Below are 24,567 nucleotides of genomic sequence, written 5' to 3'. Positions count from 1 at the left end.
TTTTTTTTTTTTGTCCCGCTGCATCATTCCTCTCCAGGCGCCCTAACTGCAGAGGTATAGGTGATGGATTTGTTTGTGTGTGTGTGTTTTTTTTTTTTTTTTGTCCAGTAATCCTGAGGTATAGGAAATACCACTGATGCAGAATGTGACTGAAAAAGGAGAGCAAAATAGATAACAAAAAAAGGGGGTCGGGGGGTAGACATGCTATCTAAGCAAACTGTCAAACTGTACAAAGAACATTTCCAGTCGAATACTCATTTCATGTTCTTCTATCACCATCTACTTCGGTTTTTCTGAATGTATCTCTTAAGCAGTAAAATAATTATATTATAATACAAATGTTTATAAAATAGCAGCACACTCAAGTGACACATCACAACTAGGTAATGTTATTTTTTTGTATATAAGAAATGAAACAAATTCATAGCTTTTAGCAGCGCAAAAAGACAACAATAATTCAATAAAAATATTGACACTTTTTTCTTGATGTCTTCACTCCTCCTCCTCTGTCCTCTCTTCACTTTGGAATACAGTATCTCTAAATCTTAGAAAATGTTTTTTTTTTTTTTTCTTTTCTTTTGTGTGGATCTGGTCACCCCGTAAAAACATAACAAACACAAATTGAAAGGTGGTCTCAAATACATAACACAGGCAACAGTAAAATCGCAGGAAAGAAAAATCACAACCAGTACAACGGGGAGAGAGCTTACATAAGGCCAACAGAGACAAAATCAAGGGGTCATATCACTTGTTGAGAGTGGGGGGGAGGGGGGAAGGGGAAGGGGGTGTTTTGGCGGTCCCGGTTTAATCAGGTAAGCTCCTCCGAGATGCTTTCCCGAACAACGTTTCACTCACTAAAACATCAAATCCCCACATTTTTTCTTCAGTTTGACATACGTACACTCAGCAAAGTCGACATACTTTCATGAAAACTCAAGCATAAGGCAAAGATACCTCATTACGGTAACGCCATGTGTCCTGTGTAAGAGATTTAAAACAAAACAAACAAACAAAAAAAATCATCAATCATCATCGGTCTCATCTGGCTCGTGAACCCCCTTGCCATTGATCTGATAGAAGCAGCAAAGCTCACGGGGGGACAGAGGCGCCGACCGACAGACACAAGTCTTGAACTACAAAATGTAGACCAATTGCAAACACAAGGCAGCGCCATTAATTAAAAAAAACAAAAAAAAAAACAACAAACTGACCAACCACTGCAACGCACATCAGTTAAGGTGGCTACGAACAAAAGGCTCTGGTCTACCTTAAAAAAACGAAAACCTCACTGCCCGCTGAAGAACATGTGCAAATATCAGATGTTATAACCACCTTGTCTTTTGTAGCTCGCTGCCCGTGTGACTTTTCGTTGCCGTGATGCAGATCAAAATGGAAAGAAAAATTCAAGTAAAACAAATATTTCATTTGTTGATAACCCCAAAAGGAATAAAACTTAAAAAAATGAAATAAAATAAAATAAAATCCATGAATCAGATCAGTCAGCTTTGTGCTGTATGTGTGTCGGCGTTCTCCAATTCATATTGGCGTTTTTTGCATTTGTTTTTCAAATTACATGAAATGGTCAGACTCCCCTTCGACTTGCACTTGATTTGAGTAGGAATGTTTTTTTTTTTTTTTTTTTTCTTTCTCAAATAGGAATGTCCTCTTATCATAAGTTGTGGTAAGCGTCTTTGTTTGACTCCTGCTCGACCAGGGTACGTCTGACGATTGGGAAACCAGCCCTACAAAGTAAACCAAAGAAAAAGGCTAACAAGGAAATAGAAAACATCCATTCATCTCCAATCCCCACCCACCGCATTTCATTTCATTTGTCTCTTGGGGGAGCATGTTTTCAAAGTGCTTTGCCATTGCAATCATATAGGGGAGGTGAAACAACCCTATGTGGGACTCCAGATGCATTGATAGTATATTATCTTCCTGTACTTCTCTAAAACCCCCCCCACGAAAAAAAAAAAGAAAAGTTCATCCTCAAATGATGATCTGGCAGCGTACAGTCTCAGTTCCTCGTTTATTTTCCATTTACGTGGAAACCAAGAGCTTTTGTTTTGTTTTGTTTTGTTTTTCTCACTCAGCCGTGTCACTGTAGACATCCGTAACGAGTTGATTCAATCCAGCCAAATATGCACATATCAAAGTTTTTAACACAAGGCCTTCGGGCGTCATATTTTTTTTTTTTTTTTTTTTTTTTTTTGTTCGGTATCTTCCAGCCACTGGCCATATATCATCCCCATCTCCTACACAGCAGCATGCGTCTGCACACCTAAAAAAAAAAAAAAACCTGTACACACCCTACCAACCTGTGCCGTGCACCCACGTGCCTTCCACAGTTCAACAGTGCCTTCCTAGTTGCTCTCTCTCTCATCATCCCTTCCTTCCTCTCCACTCCCTGCTCCCTCGCTCCAAACACAGAAGAGTCAAAGTTCTCTCGACCTCCTTTCCTCGGGACATCGCACCGGGCCGTCACTCCTCAAAGCAGCCTCAAAAACACCTTTCACAACTAAGGAAACACCATAGAGTAACAACGTGAAAAGTGAAGTATCTGGTAATGGATAAGAACGGCAGTGATCAACAAACACCCCAAAATGACCTCTGAGTTTTGAGGCGAAAGACCTCAGGAAAAAAATGCTCTCGGAAAGACGAGGGAGGGGGGGGGGGGCTCCAAGTGAAACGTCCCGCTCGGCCTCGTCCGCTTTCTCTAACTCTTCCTGCACGTGAGTTTATTGTCGGCCAACAATGAACCGTGATACATTGTTAATGCACGAAGGCAGTGATATAGCATAGATGCCCTGTTAAAATGATGGACATGGTATCGGTAGCTTCGGCTTGCCCCATAGTCTTTTAATATAGAACTAAGTCTACGACTCGACTCGAACATTTGATTAAGTGCCTCACGCCTTAGAAACACACACTGCTAATATAGATACGGGATCACATATAGCAGTCGAACACATACAGGCACATACACGCACGCACGCACACATACGCATGCATGGAAACAGGCACACACACACACACTTACACACATGCATGTACACAGACAGACACACAGGCTTGCACGCTGCACCCACCGACAGTCAGACACACACAAACAAGCAGCCTGACAAAAGGAGCTTATTGATTTCTCGACTACTCAGAATTTCAAAATATGTTCAGTAATAATAATAATAATAATAACAATAATTGTTATAATATTATTAATAACAATAACAACAATAATAATAATCCTATCTTCCCTGGAATTGGGACCCACTAACTCGGCGTAATGTTCTCGATGCGTGCTCTCCGTCTCCGACACACAGCAAAGCCGTGTGGAGAAACCCTTCGCGTGGCCTGAGGAGCTTCAACGTGTCTCCTCTTAGACCAAAAAAAAAAAAAAAAAAACAACAGCCAAAAAAAAAATCATAATACTAAAAAAAAAAAAAATAATAAAATGAGAGAAAAAAACTTAAGCCCCACTGTGATATCATATATGCAATTTCTGAATGTTTTCCCCACTTCCGTGTTTAAGAGCCTCATTATCAAGCTATGGTTAAGATATTATAACTTAATGATCATACTGTACAATCATGAGCAGAATGCAAAATATGATTGGCTTCCCTTCTGTGTATCCAAGGCACTGCAGAGCTTCTCCTCTTGTCCTCATTTCAAATTCTTTTAGATCAGAACATCGTGGAATATCGTTTTTTTCTTTTTTCTTTGTGTGTGTGTGTGTGTGTGTGTGTGTGTGTGTGTGTGTCTAAGACAGCTTTGATTTCATGATACAAGGGCACATGTTTTTGTATTGCAAAATAGAAATCTACAAAAACTAGCAAGCATTTTTTTTCTCTTTCTTTCAAGGGCTTGTTTGTTTTTAAATGTTTTTTTTTTGCTGTTTTGTTCTTTTTTTCTTCTTTCAAAAAAATAGAGATTTTTTGTGAGGATGCTTTTATGTTTTTTTTTTTTTGTTTGTTTTTTGTTTTTGCTTTTTTGTTGAAATCCGGTGCAACGCTGCCCTCTGGTGGTTCACAAGTTGACGTCGCGGACATCTGTCGGGGTGGAGGACTGGTCCAGCTCGTCCAGGCCTTTTCCGCTGGGGCCCCTCTGTGTCTGCTGCTGCTGCTGCTGCTGCTGCCGGCCCTCGCGCAGGCTGCTCACCAACACACGCTCAATCTGCTCCTGGCACTCTTTGAGAACGTCCTGCAACGAGGGAACAGGGCAAAGGCTTTATAAAACATCCATCTCACACAGGTTATGATTTAAGAAGGGGTGTTTTTTTTTTAATTTCCAACTCAATCAGGATTTTCTTGAACTTTTACAGCTCCCTTTCTTCATTTTTTATTCTGATCTGCCTTATTCTGCCGTGTTTCATGACACTTGTTGCTGGAAAGCTGCTAAAACTAGAAAGATGTAGTCTTTTTCACTTGTTTGAAGAAAAAAAGAGAGTGAATTTAAGTGTAAATGACTCTGAAAGGAACTCTCTCATCCTGGTGGCGGCACAATTCATTTGTTAGCCGTTAAGGAAACAAAAACGTCTGACTGTGAGATTTGTTTAAAAGGAAGTTTCTCATCCCTGTTACTTAATAAGCGCATGCAAAATGTTCACCACACAAGCCAAAGCAGATGTGAATTGTGTCACAGGTGAGTGGAAGAACAGCTGCTGTCACAGTTATAGTTACTTGTCCAAAGACGCAGAGCCAAAGTTGCTCTTCCCCTGTGAGGAAATTGCGTTTCGCAGCTATCATCGCAAGCGACAAGAGGGACACCAAAAGCCGCAGTCGGTGTACAGGAAACAGGGGCCCCTGGTGCGGCAGGACAGGGGCCCCTGGGCAGGACAGGGCAGGGGTTTTGAATGACCACCAGCCTCCCAGCAGCTCCACACACTGCCAAGGCTGAGCACAGACAAGGAGCAGACCCAAGCATTACATCAGCCCACCAGGGTTGTGCGCTGAACACCACCCCTATAGTGTTCACGCGTGCACACACGCACACACACACACGTAGCGACACGCATACATGGACACACACACACGCACACGTTTCTCCCTCCCCCAGTCCAACCACCCACCTCCACCATTCCCAAACGCACACAAAACCCAAACAGAAGTAGCCTTGACAACGGCGGGCGAAAACACAGGTAGTACTAAAGCTATGTTAATTACATCCACCTCCTGTGGGAACACAAAGGTGGTGCTTTTTTAACGAGAGCCAGTCTGCGGGCCTGCCTGCCTGCAGGGGATCCATCTGAGACCCGGCCGGCTCGCCTTTCACCATCAAAGGCCGCGGCCGCAACCTGAGAATCCTCCCGGGAGAGGAGCCTCTCAACGGCGCTGAGCCCTCATATCCTTCCCTGATGGAGGGTTGACAGAGGGGACAGCCTGGCCAAGGAGTGGGGAGCAGCTAACCGGGAAGGGAGAGACGTGGGGAGTTCCTAAAAGGGGGAGGAGGGGCAAGGGTGAAGAATGGCGAATGGGAGGTAAAAATATGAATGAAGAAAGGGGATAAACTCTCCCAAATGTTGCTCCTGGATGGCGAGAGGCAGTGATGACAGTTATTCAAGGTCTTAAGGAGTAAAGGCACGCAGCTTCTTTGGTGCAAACTATGAGGTATGTATTTATAAGCCACCTTTATGAAGACTTAACACTGCTCTCTGGTGGTGAAATGCTGTAATACACCTGAGGCCAGCTTGCTCCCTCTCTCTTATACACATACACACATGCACACACAAACACACACATGCATAACCCCTGGATTTAAGCACCAGGCGTCTGTGGGAAATATGACTGAGAGCGCCTCATGGCCGGAGGCTTGGGTGAATGTATACAGCTTGTGGAGACGGGGGAAACATTCTTTAGAAATTTACAGCTAATTTAAACCTGATGGGCCACAGTTTGAGCCTGTGTTATAGTTCTGGAGCTGCCGGGCCTCGACGAAATGAGAACAGAGACCCCGCTCGCATGGGAATTGCTCCTCATGAGCTGCACACGGCTGAGTAACAAAAGGTCACGGTGTCAGGGGTCAGGAAGCGTGGCAACGTTACAGGGTGAAACATGCACCGCGCCTTCAGAGGTGAATTATACGCTGGATTGACAATCGGGCTGCAGCTAATGATGTCATGTAATTAGTTTTTGGAGTAATCAGCTATTCATTTCATTTATCCAAAGTCAAAAATACAGAACAGTACCTGAATAATATACTACATGTAAGGCCTTACAATTGCCTCTTTAGTCTAACAACCAAAACAAAGCCAAAGTTTTCATTTTATAATGATAAAAAAACAGAAGAATGTAAGCAAACCCAAGCTTTTGTACAGCTGAACTAGCAATTGTTCAGTATATTTACTAGATAAATGACTAAAATGATTCTCCAATCAAAATCAATTAATTTTCATAATCAACTAAACGCTTCAGCATGAAGTGACAAGTTCCTCGCCTTTTAAAACTAACCGCTAATTTGCTGATGTTCTGTACTTGCTGCGTTACGGCTAATTAATTTTCTGAATGAAATTCTCTGAAATGTCTCTTACATCACGGCACCAATAATGAATAAAAGTCATTATATGCGCCTACGGGTTTTCCGCCTCAAGTAATTCAAGCTCTGACAATGATTGCTCTTTTATTTTGGGTGCTCCGGCATCTACAAATGATTAGTTCAAATGAGTTTTTGTTGGTCAAAATCCATGAGGATCAGCGAGACGTCGCGGAGGCCGGGGCTGCTGCGGGCCCGGTGCCTCTGGGAGAATTTTTCCCCCGGCAGCGGGTTTGACGTGGAGGAAACCCGACCAGCGCCTGACGCTTTAATATCCTCCAGAGGTTGGCCACTGACACGAGCGTGCACACACACACACACACACACACATCTTCCCACTTACATGTGCCCCATTAGTCATAAAATCTCAATTCCTGTGAGAAAATTAAGTAAAGCACAAAACATGTAAAGGAACTGCCTGTGTCTTACCGCAAGAATTCAGGCATTTACTTCTTGAAAGAAACCCCACCCCTCCACCCCCCACCATCCACCCCACCTCCTCCTCTGCTGCTCTTTATAGCGGCAGTTCGGATCCCATGCCAAGCCCCATGGGCTTTATTCGAAAAACTTTAATGACTTCAGTGTGTGACTACTGGAAACACCAATACTGTTTTCAGAAAGGCTTCGAGGTGCTTGGATACCGAGAGGGGGCCGACTGGATAAGAGGCAGAGCGACGCTGCAGCATCGGCCCTGAAAACACACGAGCGCTTCCGAGCCCTCCTCCTGCCCCACCTCGGACATCCATCGCACAGCAGCAAAAACCGCCTCTCTGATGAATGCGAGGCGTGCAGCTTATCCCTGGGCGGCCGTTGTGACATCACGGCCGGCGGTAGGGGGAAGTCGTGCAGACAGACAAAACCAAAAGGAAGAAATGTGTGAAGCCATGGAATGTATTTTAACTGCTGACTGCACCACACAAGACAGTGTTTGCTACTCTGGGAGGACTTGGTGGTCAGACAGCTGAAACAAACACACACACACACACAGACAAACACACACATACACACACATATACACATGGATCTTAGGGAATCTTAAAAAAAAGTATCCTGAGGCTGAGACTGGAAATACGCGGTCACCACATGACCTGAATTTGCACAAGTAAGAATAGAAAATGTGACCTTTCTCTTTCTTTCATCTGTATGTTGCAACACAAGCAGTGATGCCACAGGCTATGTTAACAGGAAGTCATTTTTCCCAATAAACGCATCATTATTGCATGCATGTTGGCTCAAACACATGATGATGAATCCCCATAAAACTTTGGAAATTTCACTGGCCAGAGCAGAAAGGAGGCCGACGAAAGAGTGGAAGGAAAGGAAGAAGACGGGGAGAAACAGTGAAACGTGTTTCCAGCATCTTAGTACCTGACCTTGATAGGAAAAAAATAAATGAGAGATGACAAGTGCCCATGCAAACTAGAACGTGGTGGTCTCCCCCTTTACATCTCTCTCTGACCTCTGATTTATTTTGCCCTTCACAAGAAAAAAGGGAAGTTCTACACTTTTAGCCTTAATACAAGAGCATTCAGCTGTAGAATTACTATTACAGGAATATCCCACCCTCGTGACTTCTACAAAGTCTACATTTTTCGGAAAACTACGCATGCCAGCATGCTTACGATCACTACAGACGACCTGGGCAGTTTAAGGGAATCACAACTAACTTCTCAACATTTTCACACAGTTTTCATTCTTTCTCTCTGCCAATCCCTTGTCCATCATGGCTCGGGTCTCTGGCTCGCAGACTCGTCTGCTGTCTCCAACTGGGAGCCCCGCTGGGCCACACCAGGTGTGTGTGAGGCTATACACACATTCCTCGGGCGGCCTAAGATGGTGACTTGGCCCTATCACATTTCCACTGGAAAACCACAGCTTCTGGATACCACAGATGCCAGCTGGGTGCCAGGGGGGTGGCGTTGGCCATGATGCTGTTGGCAGCAGCAGCTGCAGAGGCTGGCGAAAGCTGCTTTGCCTTCATATTTTGCCTGGCTGTTCGGCTGGCCGGCTACAAGAAGCCCCGGGTCTCACTGCTCTACCATCTCGCCGACTCTGTACACCCCGAGCCAAAACCAAATATGTTGTGCGTACACTTTTACACTCAGCTTCATACCACCAGGAGCATAACTGCAGTAACACAGATAATTGAGGTTGAGGTGGCCATAGCGTGATGAATTAACATAGGAAGTGGTTGAGCTTTTGGAGGAAGATATTAGGGTGGGTGTTGAAGTGAGTCAGCCAACACCATCAACACATCACCAATTCCTCTTTATCAACGTGTGAAAGCTTGGCTGCTCAAAAGTGACAGATAGCGTTTGCAGCCTTTAAGCAACTTCTCAGCACTAAAAGTCGTCGTGAGCGTGATGACTCCTCCTGCGAGGCGTCGGAGGGTTTTGCGAAGAAGCTTTTCATGTCATGTTGCATCACAGGTGCTGCACAGGTCTGGTGCGAGTTTTGAGCCGAATCAACTTCTAACACAAAAAAAGTCTTGCTTTATTCTTGGCCGGCCTCTTGGCATTTCATAGTAAAGCCCCTCATACACGTTGAATCAGGAGGGGTGCCCTCTGCTTTGCCTCCTGTGTTTTCTGAGAGCCACGGCTTGTCTGAATCCAGGAATGTGAGGAGTTGATCATGGAGAGATGGAGCGACTTAATTCCCTCAAGTCTAAGACCTCGCTGCTTCGACACACTGAGGCCCTGTGCTGCTGAGGCCAGCTATTTGTTTTTCCTCCGCTGCTGAGCGAGACTTCACACGCCTCGCACCAGAGGGAGCCATGCTTTCCAGCCGTGATGCATTATGGGCCATAGGAGGAGAGGAGAGAGGGCTGACTGTCGCGAGGGAGGCGTGACACCCACCCAGTGTCCTTTTCACACTTCAACAGCTTTCTCCTGCCTCCTTTTGGGACGGCAACAACAGAATTGAGCCTGGGCCTACCGGGCTTGAGGCCTTGGATCGGTGTCATGCCCCTGCGCAGGGAGCACACACAAACTGTTTAAACTGAGCCAGTTATTACGAACCAATCAACTCTCTCATCGTCCTCTCTCCGTCTCGCTTTCCTCGCCCCGAGCCCTCCGCAGCTTCGCCCACCTACTCAACCTCGCAGCGAGCGAGCAAACTGAGCCCCTCTCCCCTCGTGTGATGAAAGCCAGGCATCTTGGAGTCAGCGGAGGCCCTGCCTGTGTTTGGACTGAACTCCCCACCACCGCAGCGCTCGCTGTACCCGGAGAGCCACACAACGGCCTGGCCAGCATTCCTGTCAGCGACAGAGCAGCTATATGCTCTCAGCCTGGCTGGATTAAGAGGCTTCTTTATGTGAGGGGGCCCTGAGCAGCTGTACCTGACTGTGTTGGTGGGAAAGGAAAAGAAACTGGCCGCACGTTACCTCAAAACCTAGTAAAGTGTGTGACACTGGATAGAGACTGATGCTGTGAGCTGTGGCAGTTCAACATTAGATGCTTTTCACAACTAAAATTAATGTATATTTTTCTTAATTTGAACCTGATTTTGAGTTTTTTTTTTTTTTTTTTTTTTTTTTTTAATAATAAACATATGTTGGCAGTAAAAACCCCTGATCAAATCTGGTGGGAAATGCTGCAACAAGGAAGGAGGCGAATGTGAGCGTGACATTTCAAGTAATTTTCACTTGCATACACACTGGGCTTAACACAGATGTGGCATTTCTAAATTTTGGACATGACTAACAGGGCCATTTTTGCCAGAGGCAAAGTCATTATGGTTGTAAGGGAGGCCTTTGGAAGAAAAAACATTTGCATTTGCCTGCTTTCAGAGCAACAGACTTGATTCTCAAACTGTATTTTGGTGGTAATCACAGGCTGAGTTAATTGTGAATTCTTCTCCTCAGAGGTGAACTGGCTCATGAGATCAAAAGCTTCCAGTTCTTGCTGGCAGTTCAGAGTTGAATCACAGCTTTACTGTAATCGCGGCGCTTAGATACATACCAGTGATGAGAAACAGTTATTAAGCTCGCCTTGTATAGATAAGAGATACTTAACTCTGCTTCATGTAATTATTTCTCAAAAAACATCCTCCCACATTTTCCACACATCAATATCAAGCTCTTAGCAGACCTTGAAGAACGCGACGAAATCGGCATTTCAGAGTTTTATTTTTAGAAAAAAACAAACAAAAAAAGCTAAATAAAGCCTGACTGATGGGATGTCGCAGTAGAGTACAAAACAAACTCACCACTTCTGTGTTTGTGATTTTGGCCAGCAGGTCTGTCAGACTGTCGCCCCACTGTGACTTGTCGGCTGAGTCCAGCTGTAGGCCGCAAATCGCCGCCCCCACACTTCCTGTGGCGATCATGGAGGGAGGGTACATGGCAAATTTGAAATCTGTCAGAGGAAGAAACACTTGAGTGAGTGCACGCTCTGAAATGATATAATATCCCATCAGCTGAGGGACGAAATAACATTTATTGTTGTCTTACAGCCAGGGGCTCAGATTTAATGTTCAGTTTATCGGCGCCAATGACCAAAACAGTCAATTATACCACAGGATGCTGCATTCAGCGGGCGACGTTTCTGAATTGCACTGTTCAATTCACATGCTCCACAAAAGGGGCGCGGATACATCCCTCCCAGAGACAATATGATTTGGTAATCTAGCAGTCAGCTAATAAATAATCCCTCTATTGCGCTGGGTCTGAACGCAGCGCTCACTAATGACCACAGGCCTGGATAATGAGGGTTCACTTGGCTTGTAAAGGAGCTGAAAAGCAACCACCCCCACCCGCTCCTACACCCCCCACCCCCGGCCCCCGTCCCCCAGCCCGGCCCCTTTTCTTCCATCTCCTGAGTAAATCGTGTGCTCGCTGAAAAAAGCCCCATAGCGCTTGGAAAGGGAGGAATAAAGAGGCTCAGTGCCTCTGCCAATGCTCACTGCTGTAGGTCCTTTTTCCACGTGTGGTCACAGGCGTGCGTCTCAAAGACCAATAACCTTGTTAGCTCCCCTCACTGTCATTCATAATGCAAATGAGACAGCTTGTGAACGGGCCAGAAGCCCGAAAAGGCAAGGCGACTGGCATAGAGAGGGGGGGAGAGGGAGAGCGAGGGGGAGAGAGGGAGACAGCGAACGAGAGAGGGAGAGAGAGAGAGAGAGAGAGAGAGTTCTTCTCTCCACAAACAGAGACACACATACAAACACACATACACTCACACTCACTCACTCCTTTCTCTATTCTCTCTTTATGTCTTGCTCAACTTCTACCTTTCTTTTCGGACAACACATGGCCTCCTCAGATGGGGCCGGTGAATGGCACACATGCCCCGGTCTTTGTTGCTACAACAGGCAGTGGTTTGCATTGGCGGCCCTCCTATCTTTTAGCATATTAATAGAGTGGCGGGCCTGCGAGAGGGAAGGCAGAAGAGTGTGACTCCATTGTCCGGAGTCATCACCTCATTTCACCCAATTGAGAGACACAGCATCCATCCCCTCTCTGCTGATACCAATTCAGTCAGACAGGCTGGACAAAGAGTGGCTGGAGGGAGGAGGGGTGAGGGAGGGAGGAGGGGGGGGGGGCTGAAGAAGGAGGGATGGATGGTATGGCGACAAGGCAACAAGGAGAAAAGAGGGGAAGGTGGTGGGCGTGGTGGGAGAGGAGAGGGGGTACACAACACCGCTCTGCTGCACATCGCTCTCAAGTCTGTGTCCAGGCCCTTGTGAGATTTTGGAAGAAGAAAAGAGTCGCCCTCCAGCGACCCTCGCCACCTCCCCTCCCTCCTCCCTCCCCTCCCTCCTCCCCCCCCCCACAAGCATGCCTCTGTTCCTGGGCCACCTATGGGCTGGAGGAGTGGGCAGCGGGGGCATAGAAACAGCCTGCGCATTAACATATTGCCATATTCAATTGCAAAGCAAACTGCGTGCGATGGCTCTGAAGGAGATTTTTCTTCCTTCTTCTTCTTCTTCTTCTTCTTCTTTTTTTTTTTTTTTTTTTTTTTTCTTTACCCCGAATCAAAGAGGTAGGCCCTTTGATAGCTGTACAGGCAGCCCCTCACTGCCTTTTTAACATGCACAGCCAGGCGCTTTCTCATCTTGTGGGCTCAGTGTTGACAAATAAATGAACTTATTATACACCCCTGTGTTCGCCGCTGGGCCTCTGCCAAGGGGCGATTTATTAAAGGCTACCTCGAGCCAAGAGGAAAGAGCACACAAAGCCCCCCTCGGCATTACATCACTGCTGTAAGAGCGCAGCTTTCTATGGAGGGGGGGGGGAAGAGAGGGACAAAGGCATACACGGATTTACTGTACGTGTGCGGAGAGCGCGGCGTGACAGGCGAGGAGGCAGACACCTCCGAGACACAGGCGGGGGGGGGGAACAAAGCACCGAGGCGTGCACACCTTAACGCAGACAGAGAGATGGACACACACCGACACACACACAGACGTAGGTTTGTGGGCGAGCTGAGTGGCGGGCAGTGGGCAGCAAGCTGATTTTTCGCACTCGAGACAAGACAGGTCTGTGGCAGAACAAGGACGCGCGCGTGCAGCCGATGCGGGCTGACACTCTGGCCTGGTGGCGGCTGCGTGTGGGGGGGAAGAATGACCGTATTTTAGGAGGCCCTCATTGATATTCATGCTGAGGATAAACAGTGTATGTAGCTGAGTGGGGACGCCTGCGATGGAAAGCTCCCTGTGAGCAGCGGCTGGCTGGCCTGGCCCGCGCGCCGCTCGCCCTCCTTCAATGGCCCTTTCTCCTCGCGACGCCCCCTCGTCCCCGCTCCTCCGCGTTTCTGCCCCCTGAAACTTCATCCTCCGGCCTCTGGTTACACAGCCGGCCGCCCTACACGGCCCGCTCCTCCTGGGTGGCTGCGATGCACAGTATGCACATTAAACTTGTAAATTAATTAAAGTTGGAAAGTTGAACAACGGCCAAAAATGGAAAAAAAAAAAAACACAAAAACAAACAAAAACAAACTGGCTCTCTCTCTTTCCAGCGCTATAAATCAGGTTCTTGTGTCCTATACGTGTAGAGCTTATTGACTTTGTTTATTAAAGGGATAGCGTTACGGGGACCCGGGGCCTGTTGACTGATTAAGGCCAAACACAAACATCATTTTGGGATTGGCATGACAGTCTGTTTTACCGCTAATGGAGGAGCGCCTGGTGGTCAAAACGAGGTTTGTAGAGGAGCTACTCAAGACGGTTCACCCAGCGTAGCGCCGGGGGGGGGGGGTTAAGGAGCCGTGGCGCTCACGACGCGGGGAGAAATCACCGATTGGGAAACCGTCGTATCCCATTACCTCTCGCCGCGGACTGTCACTCGGGAGACAAACCCGCAAAACAAAAACTTCGGAGGGTCTGAGTCACGCACTGTGCTGACGCTGAGATTTCGTCGCGCGTGCCAGAAAACAGGATTCCTCCTTAATTGTAGCGTCCCGTGACAGCTCTCGCTCGCTCTTGCACCATCGCCTCCGCCGTCACAGCTGCAGCCCCGAGACTTAGGCAACGGCGGCGAAAAGAGGAGTAGTGCACAGGTTTTGGAGCCGGTCCAGCTTTGGGAAGCATGAGAGTCCAATTCTCTCCACGTTGGAAGAGCACGAATTTTGTTATTTCTGTCCTGTCGGGAGATTCATCTCTCTCTCTGTGTGTGTGTGTGTGTGCATCCGCGGTGATCCCGTGGATTAAAGCCTCTGTAAAAGGCAAACTCGATTCGGTCTCTCCTGTCTCCGTTGTTGCCTTCTAAGACAGAATTCAAGGCTGATATGTTTTGGATAAACGGCTTAGGAGGTGTAGCTGAAGCCTCTTTTACCCAGAAAGACCTCGTGCGCTTGGAGAGGGAAGGAAGCACAGGGGAAAGAGACGGAAAGAGAAAGAGAGACAGAGAGACAGAGAGAGAGAAAGAGAGAGAGAGAGAGTCTTTTGCCATGAGAACAACATTCCGGTCAGACTAACGAGCCTCCGTACCCCGGCGAGCTGCCACTAACATTTGCTTTACTTCAAACCACAAATGTTAGTCTTTGTGGTTAGCATGACCTCAGAGGTAAACTTCCAAGCCTAAAAAAAAAAAGAATCTGATTTCTGAAGCTTTTTTTTTTTTTTGCAGGGACAGCTGCATCATCCGAACGATAAATTCCTTTCTTCCTCTCTCCCTGGCCTTTCTGGCGTGACTCAGCTGGCCACAGTATTTATAGTGTGGTGCCGATTACACCAGCGAGGTGAAGAGGGGAGCTCAGGACATGCCACTCGATGATTCACTCTGTGTATCACATTCCTGGGCACATACTGTCAAGAACGCTTCCTCTCCGGCTTCATCCGCGGACGACGCAGGCCCGGCCGGACGTGATTCCCAGCGTCGGCGGAGCGTGCGGGGAGAGGGGGGGGGAGGAAGATAATTCGCCGGAGGAGGTGGCTAATTTGTCGGGGTTCTGACTCATCAGACATGAAGGGGTTTTTGTGTAAACAAACACGGGTAACGACCATCTCATTGACCACATCTGAGATGAATCACTCGTCTCCAGAGCGGCGGCGCGCTCGGGCCTGGAGGGGATTCTCCATACAAACTTGGGACAGGAAGCCAGGAAGGAGCGTTCCAGCCAGCCTCAGCACCGCTAAGAGCCTCCGCGGCGGAGAGAGCGGAGACGGCTTCTGGATCATTCTCGGCTTCTGCTGCATAAGAACATAAACCGGCGTGTTTTGCCAGTTTTGCCTCTTTTCTCTTCCCTCTGTGGCCGAACCTCAAAATCGGTCGCGGCGCACGGACCGCGCGCGGGACCGCTCTATCGGCTCGCCGCGCAAATTATTCATTGCTTCGAACTGAAATACTTCACGTGATCCTCATCCCTCGGCTTTGCAAGCGCCTCCGTCCGCGCGCAGTTTTTTGATTTGTGCTCACGTCTTGTAGCCGATCTTCACAGTCTCTTCCAGGACACAATTGACTCTCTCTCTTGGACAACGCGGCGCTGGCCACGTTCCAGACTTCTCCTTTTGACCAGCTCCGATGACCATTGTCGCCGTTTCATGCATACCATTACAGCAAGAGCTATTGGAGTCGGTATTAAAAAAAAAAAAAAAAAAAAAAAATACACCATAATCCCTGCCAATATGGCGAGAAGACGGAGTTCAATAACAGCAGCAGACAGGTTGGGGTGCATCTGTCTGCCCCATGCATCCCCCTCCATTCTCCCACTTTACCTCAATTGAATAAGAATAGAAGAGGAAACTAGGAGTGCTTGGTGTCTGTGTGTAGGAATGGAGGTTCATAATCTCCCTTAATGAGCTTGTTTCTGGGCTATTATCCGGCGGTCCGCCTGAGGGAAACGCTGGTGTTTCCTATCAAGTGGCCCTGCAGCGCTGACCCTCGCATGGCTCTGCATATGAAATGTAGGGGCCAGGCCTTTTGTCTCCTTTCTCCCAGCGTCTAGCTGAGCCCCCGAGCCATTTGCATAGTCCTGAATGGGCCAGCCAATGTTATTAATTAATACAGAGCCAGCCTGCGCCACCTGACAAAATCCCACTGAGTGGCCCGAACGGAACTGTTTCATCAAAAGAGAGGAGCCATTAGAAATGAGAGGCCTTTTTCTCCACTTCTCCTCGTCTCTCTCTTTTCCTTGTTCCCTGGAAAACAGAAAGCCCCGGTTTTATGCACGTTTTCTTTTTCAATATAGGGGGTAGCGGCGGCGGGAGTGGTGGTGGGTGGTGGGTTGAATGTGGCTGCGTGAAATAGGAAGGCCACAGGTGACCCGTTGTCAACTGTCTTGCAAATGTAAATCCTCCTGAGAGATCTCCTCCTCCTTCTGCTCCGGCTTTACCTTCTCAGCTCCGCTCAGAGGACATCTCAAGGAGGATTCTCACCAGATAACCCAAGATTTACGGCTGGGAACGTTCCGCAAATGGGGTTTCAAATTCCCAGAGATCTTCAGATGCACCAAATTGTTGACTCACTCTCGCGCTCGCTCTATACTCTCTTTCTCCGCCTTGCCCTCGCTCTCTGTTTGCCTGGAGACAAGTCTGAGGAGAGCGTACACAGATAAATGGCCTGTTGCTAATCCAGAGCTATCTCCAGAAAGCCTCTCCTAAAACACAAAATGTCAGGAGGACGACTCCAGGAGGCTCGTAAATTTATTTCCACTGCCTCATTGAAGCAATTAAGGACAAAGTGCACGCTGAGTCTTTCACAATGCTGCTTTGGGAATAGGTCCGATCACTGACATGCTGTCATTCCTCACATGAATCCATTGGCACAAAATGAGGGGTGAGAGATGTAGGGTGAGAGAGGCAGAACGCGAGACACAGAGACCGAAAGAGAGAGAGAGGGGAGGGGGGGAGGGGGAAACAAGAAATTTCTATGAATAATTTTTTTCACCAAGACTTGTGCTGCTCCACTTGGAAAGCCTATTCTCACTCTATAACATCCATTGCACAATCGGTACAGGGGATTCCATCACTTTACGATTTCATTTCATTTTCATCCTTTCTACGTGCGCATCGAGCTTGACACACACTCCTCTGAACGAGAGAGAAAGGAGTGCTGTGCTAAAGGGAAGCTAACCGGGCTAACCAGGCGCCGCGTGCATCTCGCCTTCACGTCGAAGAACGGGGTGAAGTTTCTCCAAGATGCTCGTCTGGCGTGGGCCGTGCAATGTCCCCCATAAATGTTACGATTAAAACTGTCGGAGGTGCAGCCTTTGTATCGCTCCGCTCTGCCTTTTTTTTTGTAGCTTTGAAATCCCGGAGTTTGAGGAGGCACAAACAGGAGGAACCTGCCCCGCCGAGACTTTCCCCAACATGGGAAAGTTATCATGCCCTCCAGCGGTAGGGCGGGGAGGCGTGAGAAGAAAAGTGGGGAGAGAAGGAAGGGAAGGAAGGCGGGAAGGGAAGGAGATATGAAAACATGACATGCCTCAGAATTCGGCGGCGCAAAAACAATACACTCCTCCGGCTGTCTCCGACTCCCCTTCTCCCTGCTGCATCTCCTCCTCCTCGCTCTCCTCCATCTCCTCAGATCATGTTAAAGGCTCCCCGTCCCTCCCACGAGTCGCTGGACGTTTGATCTTGAGGGAACAATTCACCTCGAGAGCAGGGAGACAATGGCTGCCTGCCTCCGCCCTGTCCATTCCTCTCCTCGACCCTGTGTGACATGGGAATGCCCCTCAACCAGGCAGCTCCTGCTTTGAAGTGTCACTGGATGCTCTGGAAGCCACTGATATGCCTCGAAAACATGACAACATACCAGCCGGGGAGAAGACAGATGACGGACATTAGACCTCAGAGTCTAATGCCGAGATGTCGTCCGTGACACATGCTTTTCTGAGGCGGAATATTTTCACATGGAGGTAATGCGTCTCGCTTAAGTTACAGCACGCTGTGACCGGCCCACAATGCACCTCCAAACAGAGTTGTTCCCACATGTCACTCCTATTCAGAGGAGAGGTTTTGATGTGGTGTTGAAAGAACAAGGTGCAGATGAGGATATTTTGCAACGCAAGCAACTTTGTTGATGCAAGCCATTATTGCCTGATTTGACTTGGCAGCTGATCCACGATCGCTGTCATTTACAACACTAACACCATAAGAGAAACAGACAGACGGACAGAGAGATAAAAAAATGAATCGAAAAGGATCAATTTGTCAAAAGAAACACCGCCAAGACAAAAATCGAAGTCATGGCTTCTTTCTTGCGTCACGCGGCACGGTGGTGAAAATTCAGTTGATGACAAAGGAAGCTTATGACATAATTTCCTAAATGTGTGTGACCTCGCCTCTTGTTGCATCCTACCTGTGGCGCAGAGGGCAATGAAGGTCTGGACGTGTTTGCGTATAAGCGCTAGCTTATCCTCAGGTAGAGGAAGCTTCCTCACAATGTGCTCGATGAAGTCGTTGGGAGTGACCGCCGCCAGGTTCCACTTCAACTTCCCCAACACCACCAGCTCCCATTCCTACAGAGACAGAGAGACAGAGGGAGACAGGGAGAAAGAAAGGTGCAGAGAGAGAGAGAGAGAGAGAGAGAGAGAGAGAGAGAGAGAGAGAGAGAGAGATGTAACTGAAACTGAGAGAGTCTAAGAGAAAGAATACATGAGTAAAAGCAATAGCACCTATGAAAGCAGCTACAACACACTCCCTCGCAGTCGTGCAGCCAGTTACACAACACTGCAGCACAGAGCCTGAGTGTGCCTCTGTGGGCCCCTGGCCCTGGCCCTGTACAGTGCTGAGGGCGGGGAGGTTGAGCAGAGACAGATTGTTATTACGTTAGTCTCTGCTTGGCCGGGCTTGGGACAGAGAAACAACAGCAGCGCCACCAACCCAGGTGACCTCACAACACTGCCTCCCTCCCTGTCTGTCTGGCATCTGGGGACTTTCCTAAAGAGGCCCACCAGAGGATCTACTGTGAGTGTATGTGTGAGAGCGAGTGTGTGAGTGAGTGTGTGTGTGTGTGCGTACGTAGGAGCAGTGAAGGAGAATGGTAAGGCTATCCTTGTGAGACGTGATGCAGAAAATGGCAATGAACCGGTAATGCATCGTAACTGTTTTAATCCGTCATGTGTTGTTGTTTGTGTCGCATGTCAAACACTAAACACAGTATATCCTTCATGTAACACATACAGCCCATCAATCAATCATTTGCTTTCATTTCATCCCAGCACTCATTTTGTGAGTTGGGTGTCACTTTTCAAATGGAGAACTGTTTCCTACCAACACCCTTCACTTGTGTGTTGCAACAGGCTACAAGGTTATTTGCTTCCTTTCATCATGTCATGCTAATGACTCTATTGCCCGTTCTGTGAATGCCTTTGGGTGCTTATCAATAAATGCAACCTCCATTCTTGTCTTGTAACGTCACAAATGCCGAGCAATACCAAGACTTCGCTTTAAATCATTGACTGCACGCCGTCTGGCTCACAGAAAACACAACCTTGGGCAGTGTCTGGCATCAACATCATGACATGAAAGCCATAGAATCGAACATTACTCAACACCTTTCCTCGCTGCAAAAGACAAATCCACCTCAATCAACTGTGCACAACCTCAACATCCATTTTTTTTTTTTTTTTTTTGAAATGTGGATCTCTTTAAATGTGTGACGGCACATGCTAGCATAGCTCTGAGGTGCTTATGTGTCAGTGGGCGGGGGGGGACACACAAGGTGTGGCGCTCTCTTTGACCGTACGGTTGCTTTCACTTCCTAGAGGAGGAGGTGATTAACGGAATAGCTGGTGACTAATTTGGGAAGAATGACGTGGTTTGCTTCAGGACTGCAGCCTTGTGAATGGGACCTATGATGCTGCTGATTTTCCCTTCAGAGAGGACAGACCACATGGACACAGTCATGAGACAATCCAACATGGCTGGCATTAGCCCTGCTTCCAGGCTGCAAATGTCCAATCAAAGTGGCCTTTTTTTTTTTTTTTTTTCAGCCGTGCAGCTCTTCCTTCATCTCTTTGATGCTGGGGGGGGAAACGTACATACGGGGAAAGGGTTTTCATCGAAGGCTCTGCACATGCGCCCGCTAATTTCTTCTATTTTGAGGAAGTAACCAAAAAATCTGCATGTAAAGTGAAAAGCATGATCTCTCTCTGAAGAAGGGCCTTGTTTTGGAAAACTTTAACCACCATCTTGCATTGAAATCAGTAAAACAGACGACACTCTCCATGGAAAAATACCGTCAGTGCTCATTAGCAGCTAATATCAATTTGATCGTAGGTGATCATTTATGCTCAGCAGTGGCCCATCTTCTCTGTCAACATGGCTGCCCCACGTCCTCAGAAGCCTGCTCCATCAGCGGCGAGGAGCAGATATGAGCCTACAGAGTGAGCTCTGACAACCTTGCAACACAAACTCTATGCTGACAGGGTTGGCAGGCAAGCACCCACTTCCTTCTGCTCTCCGGTCACACCTTCTCTGTAACATTTGCGGTTCCCTTTACAAGAAATTGTTACTAAAGATGAGGACAAAAAACGATCACATGCCCTGAGCAGCTGATCTCTGTTTCCTGTAGCTGCATGTCAGCCAAAATACTGCCATATACAGAAGCAGTGAGGAGAGGCCTCAGCAAACCAGTTCAAGAACTGAGAGCTTTGTCTTCAGAATGAAGATGAAGGTGGGACAGACTCACATTTCTTGTGTGCTGCAGTGTCTACGTCAGGCTAATCTGCCACTGCCCAAAAACAGCACACCGCTCTAATATAGTTTCCATTTACTAGTTGAAACTATCATAGCTGATCATAGAGGCCTTTTTTTTTTTTTTTTGTTACTAAAGAGAGCGCAATCAAACCTGTCACTTTTTCCAGCTAGATTTCAAACTCAGTTACATTCACCAAGCAAATGACATCTCATACATGCACACACAGGGTTACGTTCAGCAGATATGCCATTTCAAACCGCCTGCATGCTGATGATTCTTGAGCAGAAATGCATTCCAGAAAAAAAAATGTCAGAAAGCAAAAAAGCACAAGGAAAAAAGGAGCAGATCAGCAGGAACACGAATCCGCTGCAGCAATCAGCAGAGCCGCCAGTCAACAGGGAGGCAGGCCTAGAACCATCAGCTACGTCTGAATCATAATATGTGGCCTCTTTCACAACATGGGTGGGATTGGCTGTTGTTTACTGAGGAATGTTTATGTAGCGCCACAGAGCAGTGGGGAAATACTTATCTGATGTGAAACTGAGTTAATTAATTGGCCTGCGCTGGTGAAGGCTGCTGGCATTATCAGGCCAACCGGGCCTTATCAACAGGCTAAACAGGATGCAGAGGAATGGCAGATTTGTTCAGAAATGTCAAACATTGCAGTTAGTACATCATAATTACACACTATCCCTGCTGTATCAATCATGTCCATTACTTTGACTAAAAACTGCATTCATGCTCTGAAAATGCCGAAGGAAGTAAGACGAAACAGGAGGGATGTTTTATATTGTAACACCACATGCATCCATGGGTATCTTTGGATGAAAGCTACTGTAAAAGGCAAACTTGATTCTCTCTCTCTCCCTCTCTCCCTCTCTCTCTCTCTGACAGGAACAGAATCAAAACTTTGGCTGGAGTTCAAGTTGACCTCGTTGCTCTGTATAAATATCTGCCACTAGATGGCAATGGAGACCATTACACAGACCTGATACTGTAAAGCCCACAGGGTCTTTTACAGTAAAGACAGAGCCCTTCAGGGACAATACACTCTGGGGCTTTCCTTTCCATGCACCTCTGATGACGGCGCACTCCAAAGTGGAGGACTAGATGACAGTTTGAGTGAAATGAATATACTATAACTGTGTGATGCCAATAATAAAAATAAACATGTTTCAGTAAAAGAGAATAGCCCAAGGCAATATAATAAACCCATGAGTTTCCACAGTTCAAGAAAATGACAAAATATTGCATTGAGCCACATTTGCCCTTGCATATTTTATGACATGAATCTGCAGAGATGGCACTGTGAATGTTGAGGATAGTGTTGAAGCAGCTCTTACCAGCAGCTCTTGTGGTCTTATGGAGTTATCTGTGTAGATGCAGAGCTTCTCTGCAGTTAATGGACGAGTCTCTTTCAATTTGGATGCAAGAAACATGCACACTGCTCCCAGCAGCTGCAGGTTACACTTTTTGGTGGGCACCACGGCTAAAAATCTGTCTAAGTAGTTCATGGCCAGGGGAAAAACTTCTTCCTCGCACTTCTCCTCCTCACAGACCTAAAGAGAGAGACAGCAGGCGATGAAACAATGTTCAGCATTTGGAATCAATAACTCTCCCCTGAGTGGCCCAGCTGATTTTCCAACACTTTAAATGTATATAAAACTTTTATGAGATAACGAAACAGAAGAGTAATCAAAGAGCACATATAAATTCAATGACACACATAGTTGGGGCCTGGCCAAGAATTTGAGCCCAACCCTAATCGGTTGCGACATCATAAATTAATTCGAAATACATTATTTTACAAAGTTTGAAAAAGGTCTCAGGCACATACTGTCAATAGAGTCGCATTCCTGCAGTTCATTCACTAAGAAATGAATTCAAGTCACAATCACCCGAGCCAAAAAAACACCCGGACAGCACAGCACACGGAAACACTCTTTTTTTCCATTCGTCATATTTTCATAAAATAATTAAAAATATAAATAAATTGTCTAGACCGATTTTTTTCGCATCATAATGTTCACGGATGCCTCCCACATCATATCCGACAATTCATATCCAAATTCATTGATCGTAAATATGAATAAAATGTCAAATTAAAACCCAAGTAGCAACAGGCTGGTGTGGAGTGCGTCACCGCCGACGAGATATATTTATTTCAAAAATTAATTAAAAATCCGCTCTGGGTCGGACCCCGACAATCTTTACATGATAATAAAGCTCAAAGGGTCTAGATTGTTTTCGATCAGATGTTGACCAAAAATATTTGACTAAGTGTCAAAAATCGAACATAATTCCAGAGTGAGGCATTACGACGGGGGGAAGACTGGAGCGACAGATAAGGCCCTCGCCCCTTCCGACATTTAAAATATATATCTAAAAGGTTTGCAACGTCTTTCACTGTCATTTCTATATTCAGCGGACAACCCAGACCCTCCTCTGTCATTTCCGATATATATTGACCGCTGTTATTGCGTTTATGACACTGTAAAGTCGTCTGGAAAAGCACAAGCGCTCCCGTAAAAACCAACATGGCGTTAGAACAGCGCAGGGCAGCATTGCATCGGGGAGTGCATACGTGTGCATGGAAATATTCAGGCTATCTTAAATAATAACATTAAAAAATCCAGGGGCAGCTTTAAAGGGCATCAAGTGTGGCAGATGACAGAAATTCACAGGTGTCACAGATAGCCTATCGCAACTTGGGATTTCTTAAAACCAGCCGCTCCCGACTAAACTAAAAAAAGGTACAAAGAAATTACAGAAAACGACATATTTGGCAATAATAAGGAATACCCAGCTGGCAATGCAAGCCACAAGCCTTATCTAGTCTCCCAAAAATTGCAAACTGCGCTCAGTGAGAGAGAAACGAAGGAAATCAGGAGCCTTTAAAGTCGAGCACGGAAATAATAAGACATGTCAGCACTCGGTGTTTCGGTACGAACCTCCAACATCCAAGTGGCGACCATCCTCCTCATAAAAGGCTGAATATCTTTCTGGACGACCTTGAAATAGGAATATTGGGGCAGAAATCTCTCCTCTATGGTCAACAAGCTCTGTAGGACTCTGTCATCGCACAGGAGGTTCGGATCGGGACGAGCTCGTATGATGGTGTCCATTTCGAGGCAGAGCAGCTCCATGGTGCTGGTGGCTTCACTTAATGTAAAAAAAAGTCGGGTTTCTCTCTTGGAAACGCAGTAGCACTGTTATATAGCAAAAATGTAAAGGGGTAGAAAGTAAAGTCTTTTGGAGGCATAAAAAGTGAGACTGCAGGGGCTCCCTAAGAGTAGTCCTGCCTCTCCTTGTTGAGAACTTTTTTCCTCTCTCCCCACAGTGCGCCTCTACTTTCATCCGCCTGGCCAGATCAGGCGCATTTCAAGCCTGCCCTGCGCCACTGACGCAATTCGCTTCATTACCTCTAGACCAGACGCAACATGCTGCAAGCAGCCCCTGTCCCCCTCTCTCCTTTCCTGACATGCAAGACAACTTTTTATCAGCCTTGTATCCTTTGAAAATCTAAGAGGCTGCCACGAATTACCAAACCTCACACACACAGCAGATTGATAATGCATAATCCAGTGCAGATAAACTCCCCCAAAACTAAGTTTAATCACATTTTAAATTGACTGTGCGGAACAGAGTTTATTCAGGCTGACATGAATCTTAAGGCTAGGCTGTAAATTACCATAAACCGTAGGTGGTATCAAACTGACTCATGTTCTGTGAGGATAGAGTATTTGCTTTTTGAAAATATAAATCTTTTTTTATTTACGTTGGTGCTAGTTTGCTTTATGATGAGCACTGACTGGATGGGATAATATAGTTTTGCACGTTTCCATCCACCTCCATCACTGTGAAAGCCAATAAGTGAATGAATGTCTTACTGTCATTAGCCTATTAATATGCATATTTCTCAGCATTATAAAAAGGACACAAGAAGCCAGTGTGTCTTGCTG

At 46.7% G+C, this 24,567-nt stretch overlaps 1 protein-coding gene across 1 annotated transcript; it reads right to left on the bottom strand.

The window, feature by feature from the left end:
- Positions 1-24,016, bottom strand: ccnd2a (cyclin D2, a). Its single transcript, XM_030054169.1, has 5 exons — positions 23,557-24,016; positions 21,949-22,164; positions 18,263-18,422; positions 10,732-10,880; positions 1-4,197 (listed from the first exon to the last, which is right to left on the bottom strand). Exons 1-5 carry the CDS (start codon positions 23,749-23,751, stop codon positions 4,024-4,026), a joined length of 894 nt encoding a protein of 297 aa, XP_029910029.1. The 5' UTR covers positions 23,752-24,016; the 3' UTR covers positions 1-4,023.
- Positions 24,017-24,567: the final 551 nt, after the last annotated feature.

Source organism: Myripristis murdjan, chromosome 6 (genome assembly GCF_902150065.1).
Source record: "Myripristis murdjan chromosome 6, fMyrMur1.1, whole genome shotgun sequence".
Classification (NCBI taxonomy): domain Eukaryota; kingdom Metazoa; phylum Chordata; class Actinopteri; order Holocentriformes; family Holocentridae; genus Myripristis; species Myripristis murdjan.
This window is presented reverse-complemented; position numbering and strand designations above follow the sequence as displayed.